At 38.7% G+C, this 19899-nt stretch overlaps 1 protein-coding gene across 14 annotated transcripts in view; it reads right to left on the reverse strand.

The window, feature by feature from the left end:
• Positions 1–15740: 15740 nt before the first annotated feature.
• The window catches only part of TCF12 (transcription factor 12), a 151669-nt gene continuing 147510 nt past the window's right edge, over positions 15741–19899 (reverse strand). For all 14 annotated transcript variants that reach the window (XM_042875826.1, XM_042875825.1, XM_042875821.1 and 11 more), the window contains 2 exons: positions 19407–19560; positions 15741–18018 (listed from right to left, as the gene is read on the reverse strand). In XM_042875826.1, coding sequence (XP_042731760.1) covers positions 19418–19560 — 143 coding nt within the window. In that variant the 3' untranslated portion in view covers positions 15741–18018; positions 19407–19417. The remainder of the gene's footprint in view (positions 18019–19406; positions 19561–19899) is intronic.

A 19899-nucleotide genomic window follows, 5' to 3' on the forward strand; every position in this document is an offset into this window, starting at 1 on the left:
TTTTTTTTTTTTTTTTTTTTTTTTTTTTTTTTTTTTTTATGGTGCCTGAAATACAGACACCTTCCTCTAAGTACCATTTACCAGCCATTTCAGATATTAGTAGTCAAGCTCCTAGTTTACCCTTTATTTTCTTTCAGGGAACCTTTTGCAACCCTAAAGATTGTCCTACAGACCCATTACAGTCATGGCAGGAAAGCAGAGTGGTTGTCAGGACATGGAGCAGAACACAAGGAAGAAGTCAGTGTGGGTGCTAGTAGTCACTGGGACCTCCTTCTGGAGAGGTCAAGACTGCAAGTGGCAAGCTGTCAAACTAGTGTGTCAGGGGAGGTATCTCAAGTCCTTTTTGAGGATGAGATTGGAATTTAATCCATTCTCCATTAGCTTTAATATCTGCTATCAAATCAAAAAACAAGCTCAAGAAAGGAAGGAATGATTTGATGTCTAGAAAGAGCATTAATTAGGATTGATAAAGCGTAATTCTAGCACAAGAAGAATATATAGAAGTATTTTTGTAATTATCTTAGTTAACTGGGACATAATATTAATTCTTTACATCACTAACATTTCTAATCTCTCCATGGCTTCCGTACCTGAACAATATTTCCTTTCTCTCATTCTGAATCATCAGACTGCACTTTCTGTTGGGAAACACCAGCAAAATGGCAGGGATTAAAGAGAAATCCAATCCAAATGACAGGATGAGAAGGATTTCTAGAAGCTGTTTGTTAAATACGTTTATTTAAATAGTGTTTTTTTTAAAATAGTGATTGATCTCAGATATGACTTGATGTTAGAAGCATAATTGCATTCATTCATAGCAAGGAAACAATTGCTTATGAGAACACTTTCCACAAAGTGGTAGTAAGATGTCTTGATCTAGTTTTAATTCAGTCCAAGCTGTTAGTAGGCTGCATTCTGCAGAAGAGTCTCTTAATCTAGTAAATTCAGATGCACTGCATTTGCATATTTTGCATGAGCAAACTTATGTATTTGAAGTCAGCGAGCTTAAACTGTGCAGCATAATTAGAGGAATGAGCCTCAGGTTGCTTTGTCAAAACATTTTTTAATTGCTGGATTTTAGGATTATTGGATTAGAAGATTAGATGGAATGCCTGGAAATCTTGATTTGGAGCATTAAGTAAGGCTTCTCATGAATGAGTATAATGGCTCTGTAAACCTGAGTTTGAATCAGCTGCTGTAATAGTTGTAGATATTTTCATGCTAGGACAATGCAATTCTATGCTTTCTTTGTTCCTCCCTACCCTCTCTTTTTTAACATAATTTTTAATTTTAAGAAACCTTTTGACCTTCCTGTGAGAATCGATTACTGACTTTTGAGTAGCTGTGAGTGCTACAGTCCCTCTAGGCGTGGTCTTTGAATTACTAAGCTTCCTTGCCCATATGTTTCTAAAGGAGTCTTGACACCAGACATTCTCCCTTCAGTGGATGTTTATCACTTAATTACATTACAGTCAGTAAGCACAGGTACAGTTTTTATGGCATTCTTACGTTTACAAGACACTGTCACCAGAGCATTCTGCATCAATTAAACAGTTTCTCTGAATCCCAAAGATGGTAAACTACAAGTTTTCCTTTTTTTTTTTTCAATATGAAGGTGGATTCACTAGCAAGTGCAGAGTCTTCACACATGGCACACAGAAAACTGCTCTGACGTTCTAGTTTATCTCACTTTGTTGGGAGACATAGTTCTTCACTCCTAAAGTTAGTGAAATAAAGATTTCTATAGCTGCTGGTACTCTCTCTGAACAGCCCAACATTTTGCAGACCACAGCTATAGCTATGAAGGACAAGCAAGATGTATATGCTGTGTGTACATGTGTGTGAATGAGCAGAAAAGTAATGGCATATTGATGTACAGATTGTTATACAGGGATGGAAACTTTGGGTCCTGGTCCGAATCCTCTAAAGAAAAATGCGATGAAGTTGGTCATGTCAACTGAACAGAAATATCTGCTGACTTCTGCTGGGGTTCTCAATCTACAATTTCAGAGTCTAGATGTTTCAAATGGGACGTTTAATCTACTAATGTAGTGTTGCTCTTCCCTGAAATTATTTTTAAGTATTAGAAAGATGGCTTTAAATTACAGAATTTAAGAAGTTATTTAAAATAAACTGTCATAAATTTTGCAAGGCAAACAGAACAGGAATTGAATTCAGAAGCAATAAAGAGGCAACTGTGGTAGCCGTATTCCCAAGCTATAGACAGAATAGTTTTTGGCACTTCAAAGTTCTGTACACCCTAATCACTTTGTATTTGGGCTGCTAAAGTGACTGCATCCAAAATAAAAGCCAAAATACTAGAAGTATCCCACTACAATGGAGATCATGGGTTGTCTGAGCAGCAGGATTAGTATGGGAAGTTGTAAATCATTATTTTGTTTTCTGGAGTAGAAGAAAAATACTCCAGTGAAAGTTCAGCATCTTTTTCATCAACTGGTATTTTTGTCACTGGTTTCCACAAAGCCAGAATTTTGCCTTATGAGTCTGACAGTCTTCTCAGGATTTAACATACCTGAATTAGCAGAATTCTATGTATTGACAGTTTTCATATTTTCAAGTTGAAATTGTAGGAATAAAAGAGAAAGCAGTTTATTACTTCTGGTTTTGGTAACAGAGCTTCACCTAAACCAAGCGTTTTCACTAAATTCCCCAATATTATCCCCAAATATCATAATAAGAACTGCACGTGATCTGTATGTCAGCAGCACCACCGCTATCTTTATGCCAATAGATTCTTTCTTTGTGTGCCACTGGCTTTAGAAAGCCAGTTGACTTTTTTTTTTACTTACTTGTCTCTGAAAAGACATAAAAGACACCATTCCAAAGATTTTTCTATTCTTAGAGATTCACATAAAAAAGAAGTGTAGAAAAAGCTATAGTATATATCTGAACTCTGTCATTTAGGTTATAGAAGTATCTCATTAATCAAAAATATTCCTGCCAGAAACAGATTCAGACTTCTTTGGTATTTATAAATCCTTTGCTAAATAAAATAAAAATGAATTATAAAATCAAGTTTCTTTTGAGCCTATGTCCTTGCAGCTGCACTCCACTTTCAAGATTAACACATCAGTTATTAATTTAGAACGACACCAGCAAGCAGTCCCCAGCCTTTAATTAGTATCCTTTCAACAAGCACATAATCTTTGTTGTTAATAAAATCTCCCTTAAAGTAGTTTATCTGTGGTCTCACTTGCCATTGTAAGCAATTGGCATCAAATCTTGGGTAGTTTGTAGTGCTTTCTCTAAAAAGTCTTTTAAAAGTGGATAAACAGTTACATTTCACTGAATAGAAACAGCATTTAAAGAAAGTCACCCTCAATCCAATAGCAGAGGTGGAAGTAAAATCTAGTTTCCTGAATGGCTCTATTGTGCAGTCAACTAAGCTATGATGCTGTCTCCTGTCTCAGCATCTTGCAAGGAAAGGATTAAATTCTGATTCCTAGTTGTTATTTCTTCTTTCTGTCAATATCAAGATCTTAGATCTGAAAGTTGTAGTACAATATTGTAACTATAATACCAAGAACAAAGGCAATCAAGATGACTGAGAAAGGTCAATGTTGCAGTGCAATTTAATTGAGAACCCAAGAAAGACCAGAAGTCACGTCCCATCACCAGAAGTCAGGAGTGAAAATAATGTCCCGAACACCACAGGTTGCTCTAGAACTTTCAAAAGGCATCAGCTTTTACCATGACCTAAGAGCATTAACCTTAGACATGAGCTATTTTAATTTGCTTCTTTGTTCTATGCATTTTTTCTTCTAGTTAAGTCAACACTGAAGAATTAAAGAAAAATCATGAGGCAGGTATTATCAGATAAGGAAAAATGTAAGAACAATATATTTCAACCATCCTCAGTAGAATTTCAGCATTATTTTCTTATATGCCTGCTGCCTACATGCCTGCAAGCTAAACTGGAGGTTTTATTGCTGTGACAATTCCTATATTTCTGTGGCATTCCAGAAACCACAAATTAGAAAACAGTTTCTTACAATGTAATACCAAACAAAACACAACATGATCTTCCTTCTTTCTCATGCATGTTAACTGTAAAATGTTTCTTTGTTCAGAATGTGGCTCTGATTACATTTCTCTATCCAAAAATAAACACTGTGCAAAGAAGAAAGATGCAAGGAGAGGAGGAAAGCCTGTCAATGGGCCACCCTCAGGAAAACCTCACAAGATCTACTGTCTGTCTCTGCAAACCATGGAAGAGCTGAGGAAGTGATCCCAGCTTGGTGGTCTTATTTTTAATTAAAACAAATGAGGCTCTTTCAGCTGCTGCAGATAAATATTTGATGAAAAGAGACAAGGACAGATGTCAAAGACTGCAGTAAATAAAGAACAAGACCAGGAAAGCAAATGTTACAGCAGCATTTTATATACCAAAAAAAAAAAAAAAGTTTACAAATTTCTGTCAAATGTCTTCCCATCCAGGGCTTAATTTTACTATGAGTCTTTCCAAAAGCAGGAAAACTAATTGCTTGTGATCACTTTGATAAAATAGATTGAAAATACAAATGCACATAGCTAAAGAAAAACATAAAAATCACTTTGCTGCACAGCATTTAAAAATAGCTTGGTGATTATACAATGGTATAAGCCAAACCATGAAAGTGCAAATACTAGAGTTAAGAATGAAAATGTGAAATACTTACTTGATTGAAGATGGTTAAGAAGAAGAAGTAAAAAGTTGACTGCAGCGCATAAGGATCTACAAGCAGATGCCATAGAGATGTTTAGTTTAACAGTAGGAATAAGTGAAGGAAAAGCAACATCCAGTGACATTAAGCAACAGCCAACCGAATTCAGATAAGAGATGACAAATGCATTTTAAACACTGAGGAAAAGCAACCTTGTACTGCAGTGGGCTTTCCATAATTTGATGTAGTAAAATCAATCTTGAGTTCTAACCACTCTGTTTTGGTTCCGCTGAAGTGGACTTGTGCAATAACTTTAAGAGGTACTTGCAGAAGGTAAAAATAAATTATCATTAATGTCTCTGCTGGCCAGAGTACTGAACTGTGGGTCATGTGAGATACCTGCTCATTCCCATTGGAAATGTCAGGAAAAAAATAAAAAAAGATAAACTCAGGTGCAAAGCAATCTAACCACTAGATTTTAATTTGAGGAAAAAAAAGTAGGTTCCCAGTAAACAATTAGATTTATGGTGTTCTGTTCCTGACAGTGGGTGAAAATTAAAGATTCATGGATATCAGTTCTTTTATTTATATACCATAAATCTTACATTTGGAAGATCCTTCACAACTGTCTGGCATGTCATGAGGAATGTTGGGCTCCTGCATTCTTCACATGGAGCAATATCTCAAACTGAGCTACTTGATGCCTAGAAACCCAAAACAAATGACCTAACTTCTTCCACTGAAAGAAGAGTTTTGGGAAAGGGATAAGGGACAGTAAAGTCCCCCTGATTGTCTAGCAGATCTTCCTCATACTTGCCTACTGTTTAGATCAGTTGATTTAAAAATCATTATATTTTTCATTTAATTTAATAGAGTTAAGAAAGATACACAGTTTGATAGAAACAACTACATAAATGTTAAACCTGTGTGCAGTCACAGGTTTTTATTTAACATGAAGAGATTTTATTATAAATCCAAAATCTTTTGGAAGTGCAGAGATTCGTTAGTTATATAACACTCTGGTTGCCAGAGTTTCCAAATTTGTTTTCCTTATCAAAACAAGTTAAAAAATACAGGATAACATAGCAAACATAGCAAAGTATAATCAGAGGAATGAAAACTTCAGATAATCTAACCTGTTTAAAAGAAATCTTATTACAACAGTGTACAGATTTTCTCTCCTTCATCTGAATATGTGACACATACTCGTATCATAGAATCACAGAATAGCTTGGGTTGGAAGAGACTTCAAGGATCATCAAGCTCCAACCCCCCTCCTGCATACAGAGCCACCAACCTCCATATCTAATACTAGACTACTGATATCTTGTAATTAAAGCAACATAAAGAAAGGCCTCCAAATACAGATGGGCAAGGCCAGGCCAGGCAGAAGGAAGAAAAGTAAATATAACTTCTCGCTTCTGTTTAAAGCCATAGGATGAACCTGTGATTGCATCTAATCCTACACCCTTTCACATCCTGAACCCTGACCATAAATGTATGCTCTTCTTGGATGCATAATTTGAGGAGTTCATTATCTATATTTTATTATCATCTAGCTTTTGTGTTTGAAGCACCTTAGAGTTTTTAAAGAAAAAAAAAAAAAATCAGAATTTAGTACACTTGAAAAGGCACCATCATATACTGCTACTACACCTAATTCATATATTCCCTGCAGTTTGGGAGGCTGTCTCTCCCCTCCCACTTCCTGTGCTAAATTAGCAGCTATATTTTGATGCCACTCCAACATTCACAGTTTTCCTGAGTCTATTCCTGCATGAATTCATCCATACATTCCCTACTCCCACATTAACTTTTTACAGTCTGATGATGCCTGCTTAGTTCCTGGATGCAGCAGGAAGTAAAATATCTGAAACTACATGAATGAAAAGCAGGAAGACTGGCCTGCAGTAATACCAAGAGCCAAGTACAAGAGGGCTAAATGTTCCCCTTCATACTAGGATTGGCAGAGGAAGATAAACCACAATCTACATTAGTAGCTGATTCCTAGTCAATGGCTGAATGGTTAACATGGCACTCAGTTACAGATGACCACTAGTGGCTGGTACTGGAATCATCATCAACTATGTATTTCGTAACTGAATTCACACCAGAGTTCAGTACTGCCTTATATCTTATGTAGCAGGAGCTAAAGATGTTTAGAAGGGCATAAGAGAGTTTTACATCTAATCCACGTCTTTTGCAAAGGGCAAATGCCTAATCCCACATCTCTTACCTACAAAGGAGTTAACGGGTAAGGAGTAAAGGAATTATTCAATAAGGAAAGGAGCAATATGATGGAAAGAAAAAGAAATCACCTAGGATCAAACATAAAGAATTCAATAGCAACCTCTCGACATGAATTTACCTATGATCCAATGCAACCAACCTGACAAGCTCCCAGAGATAACAGTTTGTCAATTTCCCATTTCAAAGGCAGTGCGATAATTGAAAGCTTTCAGATATATCACATGGAAATCAAACTTTCAGCAAAAAACAAACTTTCTGATAAAGGCCTGAGCTTAATTCCATTGAATTCAATGACAAATCCCAGCAGCTTTCAATAGAAGCTGAGTGAAGCTCAAGGTGAAAAGCAGCTCTGAGAACAGTTACAATCTACTAAATCCCCAGCTAGGTCAGAAAAATTGTGAGAATATACTTCATGTAAGTGGAGCTTGGGTTGGGAATTCAGGACTGACTTGCAAGGATCTCTGACACTGAGCTCTTTAAGAGACACTTAGAGAAACCTACAATGTTCAGCAAGGTCAGCATGTCCCCAGTTTTCATTGTATTACCACATGCTGCTAAGAACTTTCATAGCACCTGACAGTTACCCTCTTTATTTCATCTAAAGCAATCTACAGGCTGTCAACACAAGCTGCAGCCAAATTGTTGTACTGGAGTGTAAACACAGAGTTGGTTGATGAAGCAATAAATAACATGAACAGGGAGAAAGGGCAAGAACTTTTTCAAGAGCAAGGAACACAAAGAAATGTACAATGTCAAATTTAAGGACTATTCAGCCCAAGACATGAGAGAGGCGTGGAATTGATGTGTATGCTACCCTTGTATGTCTCCAAAGCTGAACATGATTCTGCAGCTAGAATATGACTCAGCTTCAGATTAACAAAGAATGACAGGATCCACATACTGCAATTGCACACAAACACTCAAAATACTCTTAGGGCATTTCTGCACTACTGGAGCAGTGTCTAAAGGATACTGTCATTTACACAGGAAGAAATAGAGAAACTTTTCTAAAGAAATTCATTTCTATTTTTCAGAGTGCTAAGGAAATGGATGGGAGATGTGCTTGGTCTTTGTAATTGTCACTGATGTCTTTTATAGAGCTTCTACTTCTGCAAAGTCTTTTGAACTAGGTGAAATACAAGCAAGAGGAAAGAACAACTTATCTACAATTTCTTTAAAATAAACAAACAAACAAACAAAAAACCTGGAAGGAAGTATAATAATCATTCCCTTCTCTCTTTTACAGATGAAGTTAAGGCTGTCAGAAATTAAAGAACTTACTGAGGTTATAGAGCACTGTCAGAATTTGAACTCAGAGATTCTGAGCCCAACTTCAGTGCCTCAGCTACACATTAATTTTCTTCTCTGTATTCCCTCACAGTCTTAGGCCATGTGGCCACTATTGGTAAAAATGAAAAACAGGTGCAGATCCTTGGACAGATGGGAGACCAGCCCTGGCTGATCTCTAGAGGATAATACAGGGTTGCTTTCCGGCAAAGAGGATTCCAAAGAACTGCAGAGGCAACACCCCTGCCCTAAAAGTGAAGCTGTTCTGCTGCACAATAAACATTATCTCTACCAGCCCAGTAAGTGGGAGTATTGAGGCATGCACAGTCTGTAGTCTGTCAGCAAAGAACAGTGCCTTACTGACCTCTTAGAACTGTAGTACTGATACTTTGTTTTTCAGGCATGCCTGTAAAGACTGTAGAAGACTTAATTGCAATTTCATTCTTTGCAGTAACTGCAGCCAACATTTTGCAGTTGCTGAAACATGAAGTTTCTTCCCTGGAGTAGGCAACTTTGGAATGTCTGACCCTCCAAAAATGCCATTAGTCATATGTAAAAGCTGGAAAAATAACTAGTGGTATGAAACAAATAATCCAGGTAAGAATAATGGTGTATTTATTCTAGATCCGTAAGTACTGAGCCCCTTTTGGGTTCCCTGTTCATGAGGAACTGATAGCTTAGTCTGCAGTATATTGCTAAAGAAAGAACCTGAACTGCTGTCTCAGCAGGAGGGTGATAGAAAATGACTAACAGGGCAATTGCATAGTTCTAAACACAGGATGGATAGTGAAGATGCAAAGTAATTCCCTGCTTTGTGTGACCTACAGTTGTGATCTCTGTATGTTAAAAGATACGTTTTCCCTCTATGTGTCACCTGCAGGTATACATCTGCCAAAAGGATTAGAGAAATCACAGCAATTCTCAATTTTCTCAGATCCCCACAGCACGTATCAAACCCAAGAGGAGAGCTCTTGCAAGAAGACAGGATATGCTGTGCATTAGATGCTTCTGGTTCCAGCCTTTATTATAGGTTTCTCACTCTTTTAGTGCTGTGTCTGACAGAGGTTAGTTAATCTCACTAAAGCTGCTTATACAGCAAAAAGGCATGTCTAAGGAACTCAAATGGGAACTGACCATTTCTTACATCTCTGTACAAATTAGGAGTACCTGATCTGCAACTTCAGATCAAAAAAATACTGTTAACATTCATCTTTTTTGCTCATGCTAGACTGTAAATCAGAATAGCTGGGAAAGTCTTTCCTACCCCACTTTCAATTAGGTTTTGAAGGAAACCATTTTTCACAGATGACACTAATAGAATTTAACAGTAAAGACCACCCAGGACACTGGGAATCTCAAACTCTTTGGCCTCAGGTTCTCTGATTAGTTCTTCTCAGCTTCACGTGTGCTTTTTGAGGGACAAAAAGAACGCTTCCTTCATTCTGAACTTGGATTTCTCTTTCAGCTGAACATTTGTGAAAGCAGCCGTTCCCATTTGGAAACTTCCAAATCCCCTTTTGGAGCTGAGTACGTACATTACTGAGTTAGTCATGACACCACCTTATAGAGAGCAGACAATGAATTTTGGATTCTGTAAGTACCTTTCCTCCCTGTACAGAAGTGCCCTTCCCCCACTCTTTTGGAAACATCTGTCTGTTCTGGAAACAGAGGATATGATTTATTTTTATCGCCATTCCTGTCAAACGGGCCAACAGCCCCAGTTTTCTGCTTTCAGATGTAGCACGAGGCAGGGGAACCAGAGTGAAGCACCATTTATGTCAGTGCCTCCTCCCTCCTCAGTTCTGTTATCTTATTTTCATGGCTACCTACTGTGCTATCTTATCACTCAACAGCCTTGCAAAACTCTGCAACTTGACCCCTCCACAGAGAGAGGTGACCTGCTTAGACCTCCCTGCTCTCTACTGCTGCTCCCTTTCTTGCAGAGCAAGTTGCCCCCTCCTTTGTTATTTTACAACTCGTTTCTCAGTGCCTGTCCTACCTCTTCATTCCTCCTTTTTTTCTAGCTCATAATGTTCCTTCACTGAGCGTGCACTCAGCTGTGTGGCCTCCTTGGGGTATGCTTAATTTCTCACTGTCCAGCCTGCCCTTTGATGTCTGATGTAGAGGGATACATCTTCTTTTCCATCTCTTCACATGTCCCTATTAATTACTCTCTTCAGAGAGGCTGTTTACTGACTATCACTGTGTTTACAATTGAATGCAGTTAAACATTTGTTCTTCACAGTTTCCTCTCTTTTACACCACCCACCCAGTTTCTTCATTTCTTCCCAATGGTTGCAAAATGGATGTCTCCAAATCACTTTATAAAGTCACAGATGCAATGTACTTACTTTCCCACACCCACCCTGCTTTCAAGCACTACTTTTGCTTTACTCGCAGAGAAGTAAAGTAGGTTTTTATATTGGAATTTCTACCTCCAATTGTCTAATAAAAAAGCAGCAGTGAGGCTTAATAATTTGACCTTCCGGTTGCACATAACCTTACCTTGTGAACTGAGAATGCACAGACAGATCTGTAAGCTTCAGATTTCTGGCCTATGAAGAAACAATATGAACTAAGTACAAAATAGAGAAGTATGCCCACTGAAATGAGAAGGGCATAAACTGTGTATATGTCCTCCTGGGATTAAGGGCCCTTGGGCAGAGGGGATTTTAATGGGATGGGGTGCCTATGAATTACTGTAGCAAACGTACAAAAGGGAAGAATAACATGGTTGTAGTGCAGCAACTCAGATCTGAGATGAAAATTCCTTCAGATGTCCTTCTCGTTGTTCCATATGGGGCTTAAGCATTACAAAAAAAAGTGAAATAAATTTAAAACAAATGTGGGCTACATTATCTTATTCTTTTTCCCAGATTATTGCCAATCCTTTGCCATTTGTATTTGGGAAAAGGAAGGAAGCAGATACCTCAAAGAATACAGGAATTGATTTATGGCAGGGTGTATGAAGCTCACCATGTGTGAGCACGAGTAGGAAAGAGAGAGAGGACAGCTGACAGTAAGAGGGGCATACAGCTGCACAGTCCAACAGTGAAACAACCAGAATAACTCCAGATGACTTAATTTGTGTCTTGGCATAGCATCTGTACCTGTACCGTTAGAGATGGGTACACGAGTTGCCTCTTGCTTTCCAGATGCAGCTTCTGCTTTTAGCACCTATTACAACACAGAATTTACACATGGGAACTGATCAGAATTTGGGCTGAAATCTTTCAAGTTTTGCAAGTAGCAGAGACAGGTGCTTGGAACCTGAAAGTTTGAAGCTTTCTTGTAAGCAGTGTAGTTTGGAGGCTGCATCTCAGGCAATGGAAACTGGAGGGAGGCAGGGCAGGACAGACTGAATGAGAGTGGTGGTTCAGGAAGACCTATAGAAGTATGTAGTGAAAGCTCTGTTTGCACAGCCTTACAGTTAAAAGTCAGCTGTTACAGAAATGGCAGTATTAAAGCAGTTGCAGTTGTGGTTTTCATCAGTTGTCCTGGACGTGTAAAATAGCCAAGCCAGAAGAGACAGTAAAGTGTAACAGATCCACCCTTATTTGTTTCATTGTTTCGCTGATACCCCCTGATGCTCCCACAAATACAGTATCTGTATTTACATCCAAAATAGTGAGAGCTTTATTGACATACTTGTTATACTTCCGCATACGGAACAACAAATCAATGGACATTTTTTTTTAACATTACCCTTTTAAAGCTAGAAACAGCCAACAGACTTTAAATGAAAACTGTGGGCACCTGTCTTAATTAATTAGGTAGCGTTAAGGATTAACGTGCTCTCTTATATTCACTGCTAGATACATTAGCATTTATGTTTCTATCATGCAGAAGATCAGTTAAAACGTGAGCTCTCTTCTGCTAGGTGCTGTCCTAACACACCTTTTACTCATACCCACAAGACTTGCTTCCTTTCCTTGTCACCTTTAGAAGACAGTACTGTGATACACTTTTCAGCTTTTGCAGGTGTCCACTGACTGTTCCGATGACATTTCAAAATATGCTCCAAATTTTTTGAGATGAGGACTTTTTGTTCTTGCATGCTAAGATTTTAGTCTGAGCGAATGGGGCCCACACAGTAAATATCAAGCCAACAAATGTCCTCAGGGAGTAATCTGATCTTGGAAGCAGGTTTTTTCAATATTCAGAGAATGTCATTTGGGAGTACTTTGCCACACCTTATGCAACAAACAAAATTAAGCCAATAGTAAGGGGGCAAAATGTCTTTTTTTTTTTTTTTTTTTTTTTTTTTGGTGAAATTCATTTAAAATCTTTTTCAAATACAGAAAGAAGAAACCAAAGCTGGTAGTCAGGAAAGTAAAAGCATTTGAACAGCATCGAGTGGCACAGGACTAGTCTCACCAATGTTCATCTTTGAGATGCAGTCGATTGGAAGTCTGGATCGAAACAAACGATCAGTTATTGAACGTTTTGGTTACTTGGTGCCCAAGAAACATACAAAATATGACCAGTGGTTGCTCCTGATAAGCTGGTGCTTCCAGTAGTTTATCTGCTCATCTGTGGGTGCTGGGGAATAAAAGGCTGAGAAATGCTCTTTCACTGACATCTCAGTCCACAGATGAATTTATAATTTTGGTGTGGATAACTGATTTTTATGTTTACTACAGAGTCATTAATATTGATCAAATTTCTTTGGTCATATTTGAGTATTAAAGACTAAGCTACTTTTCTACCACCAATACTTCCTTTTCCTCTTTGCAAGCTGGATAGAGAAGATGTGCACTAGTGCACAATTATGTCTCAACTTCTACAAGCATAACAAACCACTGAACTTAATGGATGTACACAAGTAATCTAGACCAGTGTGCTCTGGCATTCCCCAAGTCTTCCTTAGCCAGTAAAATATAGGAAGGGCAGACAGAAAGGGCCTCAGCAGATAATAAGAGTTGTACCCAAAATCCACCTTATCAGGTTAGCAAGAAACTGATGAATTTGTTTTCCACACAGGTTTACTATCATGTCCATTTACTTTTTTTTTTTTTAAGAGCTGGATTGTTGAGCTTTCCTAAACAAGTTGATCTTAATATTTCAGAGCGTTGAGTGGAAGATGAAAGGAGTAGAATTTGTTCCATCTGTGACCTGCGTAGGTATGTCTTGTGCTTTTCCAGCTCTGTGTCTACTGTCAGTGAATGTAGAATTTTGAGCTGTACTGCAAATTATTCTCTCATCTGTTCAATCACTTTTAGCAGCAGCTATCATTCCTACGGACGTAGCCTACGTTATGTTCCTTTTGTCTCCATGCATTTAGGAGGCACTGTTAAAAACAGAGTGGATCTCTCTAGAAAATGAAATGGCTTTGATGTTCTCATCTCTCCGGTTTACCTGAAATAACCAGAATGCCAAAATACTCAGCACAGCCACTGACTTTCTCACAGATCTGCCCTCCAGGATCAGTTCTGAGCAACATTTTCAGATTTCTATCAGATTTTATATTTGATATCACTTTTTTCTCATTTTTTTTTAATCAGTTCTTATTTAACAGATGCCGTCAAGCGCTTCAGAAAGTTTGAAAAGTTGAGATTAGGAGCATTGACAGAGATTCTCTTTACAACACAGATGACTGCAGTTATGGAGAGACTTAGGCCTGGTCTGTGCAGTTTATGTCCAATACAAACATTCCCAGGTGGCTGCAATCAAACATCTAACCAGCCGATGTCATTCTGACCATGCACATGGAGTTGCTTGGGATATCACTCCAACGGTATATCATGTTTGCACAAGGGGATAAACTCATATGATCTTGCTATGGCATCCATGTTGATGGGGGATTAAGCATTCAGAAAAACAAATGTTGTAATGGTACAGAATGCTCTCTGCAAATGGCACCTGACTGCTCTTCCACAGCGAAGAGAAAAAAGGATTGGTGCAGCCTCCTAACTGCACAACTTTCCCCCTTTCTGCCAGATCCCATTCTCTGCAGGCTGCAGTATCTCTTCACCAGCACTGTCCCACCACACAGGACAGGTGGGCAGCAGAAGGCAGGGCTCCTCTCTGCAGGGTGGGCAGGTGGGCAGCAGAAGGCTCCTCTCTGCAGGGCAGCCCTCTGCAAAGGCAAACTTTGCTTTCCAGGATTTGAATTGTCTTTCAGAGACTGCTGCCACTTGTTTTGCCACAATTAATGGGGGAAATTTTAACTCTTCCATAAAACATCCAGAATTGCTTTTTTAAATAGTATCTACCCAATGCTAGAGAAAGAAAGATGGCCTCCATTTTAAGACTGTCTCAATGCTTTCAGTTCATACAAAAATTTTCACACAGTATTTCAGGTGCTCAGTTTTCTAGCAGCAGAATGTTATCTGCTAAGGGTGTCCTATGTGCCTTTCCACAAAAAAACAACAAAATAGGAAAAAAGCAAGTAGTAAAACGGAGAAAAAAAGGAAACGTAGAACAAAACAAAACAAAGGAATGAAAGACTGGTGATCAGAAAGTGATGTGAACAGGACAGCAAAAGCGTGGAAAAGACAAAGGGGAAAATGCCGTTTTCCTCTCTGAAGTACATTAAAACTTACGGGTCTCATTCAAAAAGAGAACAAGAGTGATTGCACGCTCAAAGGCTGGATTTAAAATTAGTAATGGAGTAACTTAGAATTTAGAACTCTAGATTCAGCTGGGGAAGGCACCAAGGCACCACAGCTCCTAACAGAGTTTAACAACTAAAACACGTACTTACATGGCTGAGTCTCATGTGGTCAGACCATGTTAGAAAGTTCTCTGTAGAAGCACTGCCACATCAGAAAACTCACCAGTAAAACCACGCTGACAAGCATAAACTAGAACTTAATCACTGCACAGGAACAGGCAGAACTAGGAGTTGGAAACAAGGCCGCACACAGCAGCCACAGTGCGCGGCAAACACCACCTCACTGACATACATGGCATCTGTTTGCCTTTTTCGCTGTGTGCTTTTGCAGGGATATTTTCCTCAGAGTAGAGTTAAAGAAAACAGATTTGAAGTCTGCTTGTTTTGTGGGGCTTTTGGCTTAAGCGGTTATGAATTAGACGTGAAGACTTCACTGCTGCCTTAGTATGATTTGAAAACTGTGTACTTCCATTTTCTTTCATTCACACTTGCAAGAAGAAAAACTGTCCACGTTTTCAATTCAAGCTTAAGCCATGGACGTTGTTTTTCCACAAAACACGCACAGGTGCACCAGTTAATTCACAGTAACTCAGCACCATGAACTGCAGTACACAGGAGCGTAGCTGTTACAAGCGTGTCTTAGGGACAGCAAAGGAAAGGCGCAAGACGCAGCAGCAGGGCGGTGCCTACGGGGAGCGGCCTCTGCTCGACTGCTGCTGGCCTCTGCAATTCCTTCCGCATCCAGCAGGAGGGCAGACGAGGCGCTCCTCCTCAGCAGGGATTTCTGCACCGGCCCCTTGAGCCTGCTTTGAGAATGTATGCTACGTTCTGCTTGGAGAAAGGCAGAAGCTGTTTTGCCAGTGCTTTTCAAGCAACACAGTACCTACAAGAGAGAAATTTAAAAAACTCACTGATTTACCATGTTAAAAAAAGATGGCACATTTATTGCTACATAAATGTTATATACATAGTGTTTTCTGTTACATTGACAGAAAGTTTTTGAACTTCTCGCTGCTGGTTGGAAAGGTTTATCAGCAATACCTTGAAATTTGACACAGGGTACAAATCTGCAATAAACCAACAATGGAAACTGGAGAACAAGATGAGAAGCAATTCATCTCGGACAATTAGCTCTTACAATACTCCATAGGTACTACACGGTATGCTAGAACCCTACTATGGTCTTACAATGCTATTGTAAATTTCTGATATTAATGAATAGGTTATGGTAAATAACCCTACATTTTTACTACCTAATATAGTAAAATAAAGTAAGAAACTTTTTACTGAAAACTTTTTCGATTTCAAAAATCTAGAAAGAGTAATATTTAGAATTCAAGAAATTTTCTTACAAGATTATTGTATAAAAGACTAGCTACAGTGAAAAATAAGCCAAATGTTTTTTTCTTTCTATTTTATGAAGGAAAGCTTCTGGGCATACTGCAAAGTCTAATATAGCCAAAAAGACAACAAGCTTAGAAGGAAAAAGGCCAGGCAGTGGTACGTGATCACTTTCACACGTCATAAGCAACAAATTTGTTTAGCCAATAAACACTGAAATGAAGAACAAGGCCACAGATATAATCAGGTGTTATCTGATGGTATATGCAAATTAAAGTAACAGAAATGAATCCACTATTTTCACAAACTGTTCTGTTAGGAACCATTGAAAACGTGAGCTTAAATTCATTAGTTTATTTTAACAATCCAGCTTTTGTTCTTTCAAATTAAACGACTCCAGAAAAAGTACTGTTTTGTTCCTGTTTTGTACGGTGAACCAATTACCAGTAATGAAAGATGCACTATATAAACAATAGCTCAGACAACCTTGGCTTAGGAAGTTTCCTCCCATGGTCATTGCAGTGGAAGACAGTTTCCATGGAAGTTCAAAGGGATTTTAACCATTTCAACACATTTGTGACAAAGGAATACTTATGGACACTGTTCTGGTGGAGAAACATTTAATGGTTTAATGTTAATATGGCTTGGGAGGGGTCATTTGTTTGCATTTGATTCACACTGATTTTTCTCCACTGACAAGCCATACAAAAATGACAAGATAACTGATGTACACAGTAAGGAAAAACTGGTGACCATTGCTCTTATATTCCACTAGGTAAATAAGCCCACCTTACTGGTGGCTATGTCATCACACTACCTGCCACGGTGAATTGAGGATTTTACCATTCACCAAAAATACAGCCTGAAAAAAATCTCCTTTGTATTTTAATGCATTTTGTGCTTACGTACAGCTAACACTTTACATGTACTATATGTAGTACTTACTGCTCGGAAAACAAAGCAACTCTAACAAAGTAGATTCTCCCCACCCAATTTACACTTCACGTTACAAGCTTTACTATGAAGCCTAGAAGCCTAAAAAGGTTTTGTTTATAATTAGAAAAAAAAACATTTGAGGAAAGTCTGAGGGAAAATAAAAATCAATTTTTAAATCTACGAAATGTTATGGTCACAGCACTGCTCCTGTGGAGCCTGCTCAGGAGGCCCCTCACCGGCCTGAAACATGGAGCTCAGTATGGAAGGGTAACTATGACCATAACTGTTCAGATTACCAGAGACCAAAAATAACATAAAAAAAGCTATACCAAGGAATACTTTCCTATTGCGTGGAAAACACTAGTCATATGGCAAAAGGAGAGGAAAGGACAACAAAAGACTTTTCCCTTCCTTTTTTAAGACACTAATAGGTATGCTGGGAATGCTACGGGTCGACGGTTGTCACTGCTTTGTTCTCTGAATGTGAACAGCTTTAATAAATGCTGGCATCCAGCTGAAATTGTATCAGCTTTTAACATGTTAACTTTTCCCTTTATATGTAGACCTTTACAGTTCCATAACAATAAATAAAATTTGTAGTTACAATGCATTTGTCAATTCAGTTTAGGCACAAGGCAACTTCCACAATGAGTGGAGAGATCACAACAGTCTCTGATTGTGCAGAAGCGACACACTGCTTGCAACAGAATGATATGTTCAGAGTATTTCACGGGCTGAAATTCTATCTGAAGATCCTCTATCTTCAATCCTGATGCAGGTGTTGACCAGTAGCTTTGATCATAAGATTGCATTTGGGTTTCTTGCTTCAAGTGTTTTCTCCTGTCAGGTTTGTGTCTTCATATAATGTTAGTTGTCTGTGTCCTTGTGAAGAAAGGTCACCTTCTGTGTATCCTACCAATAATTCTGGAATTTTAGCAAGAAATTTGGGAGGAGAAAAAGATATTAGGAAAAGAAACAGTAAGAAGCATAATATCAACATTACTGAACCGATCTGAACTGGAATTTATGGCATTTTCAGTCAGATATGAAGTGCGGAAGAGTATCATACTGAGGGGTCCTGAAATCTTTTTTCCTGGAGCACATCCAGCACAGGCAGAAACTGCATAAAAACTAACAACATCCAACCTCCTAACAGGGAGGCAGGGCAGCTGCATCTCCATCCTGCTCAAACACCAGCATCTGTCTGCTATGAGCCAAATTTACATCAACAACTGAGTAGTTACTGAAATCTTCACCTGCTAGAAACAAGTATAGAAACAGGGCGTTATTTTCTCTTTTCTATTGCAAAGGCAGTTAAAAACAACCTTCACCATAGTTCTTCAGTTCAACAATTTATTTTGGTTTTAAAAAAGTATGCAACTGCTGTAAAAAGTAATCAGGATGCCAAGACTAGCAAGAATTAAACATGTCCACAAATAAAAGCTTGACAATGGTCTGCCCTCTCGGGGTTAGTGGCATGGAACACTTTAGTCTCAGGAAAATGACGCGTTTAGATTCTGGGTACAGAAGAAGCATTATCTGTGAAGCTGAGACCTAAGAAACTGCAATTCGATTTGACTTTGATCTGTGTATTCCTGTTTCTAAAATAAGCAAGGGACAGTGTCTAATTTGATCACTGCTGCTACAGACGGGCACCACCAAACACCTTAGGAGTCTGTACTGCTCTACATGAACTATCTTGTACTGCGCTGCTTGGAGCATTTGGAAACACTGGTTTGTCTTGCAAAGCTGCACGCACTGCTTTTTGAATCTTACCTATCTTCACTAACACAGACTGTGAATTAAGAGCTAGCAATCTCTGCTGGGCAGAAGATACAAGTTAAAACGAACAGCCTTAGGGCAGACAGCAAACCTCTGTGAGATGAGAAGCATCTCTAGCTGCTTTTACCAGCATTGGGAAGCAATACGTGGATTTTTAAATGAACAAAAGTGATATTTAGACCACTTAAGTATATATAATCAATCTCTATTATTCTTGGCTTATCTAGCAAGCTGCTAACTACTCCTCTGATGTCACGCCAAGAAGGCCACCTGAGCCAAGAGCTTTATCCATAAACAAAAACACATGCAAAAGAAGAAAATTTCACTCTAATCTCATTATTATTATGGAACTACACAAACCTGCATAATTTGCTTGTGCTCAGAGATACAAAAGTACTTGGCAACATCAAGTAGTTTATACTAGAGGCAGCACCACAGCTTAGAATAAACAGATCATCATGTTAGCCAACAGAATGTAACAATCAGATTCAACGTCACCCCAGGCACCCTGCCCCAGACAAGAGACCTACCTGGCTGGTGTTCACATATGACCCATAGGGTTGGTAGTTTCACTCAGGCCAGGGTGGCTTCCTGGGTGTGGTGTTGGCGGCTCTGCCGATACGGCAGAAACTTTTTCTTCTTCCCTTCTCTTAAGGCAGGCTGCTTTAGGGTTTAGGTTTCGTTCTGCAATAGAAAATTAACATCCCATAGGCTGACACCAAAGGGAGTATCGACGCTGCAATAAAAATAGCTATGCAGCATCCCCGAGTTCTTAAAGGCGTATGTTAAAGCACAGGTGCCTAAAGCTGCAGACAGGCTCTGCTGAAAATCCAGCCCTGCAGCTCCTAAATTGGTGTTTAAAAAAAGAGCTTACTTCCTGCCTACATACACCTTCAAAAACACTGCCAAAGAAGTGCCTCTCTGTCACAGAAAGTTGCTACAAACACAAACCGAGAAAAACTTCCCGTAATTTGTAACAAATTGAAGAATTTTGAGTTTTGTTGATAGCTGAAGTCACACCAA

Source organism: Lagopus leucura, unplaced genomic scaffold (assembly GCF_019238085.1).
Source record: "Lagopus leucura isolate 7727_CA_CO unplaced genomic scaffold, USGS_WTPT01 Super-Scaffold_100015, whole genome shotgun sequence".
NCBI lineage: Eukaryota > Metazoa > Chordata > Aves > Galliformes > Phasianidae > Lagopus > Lagopus leucura.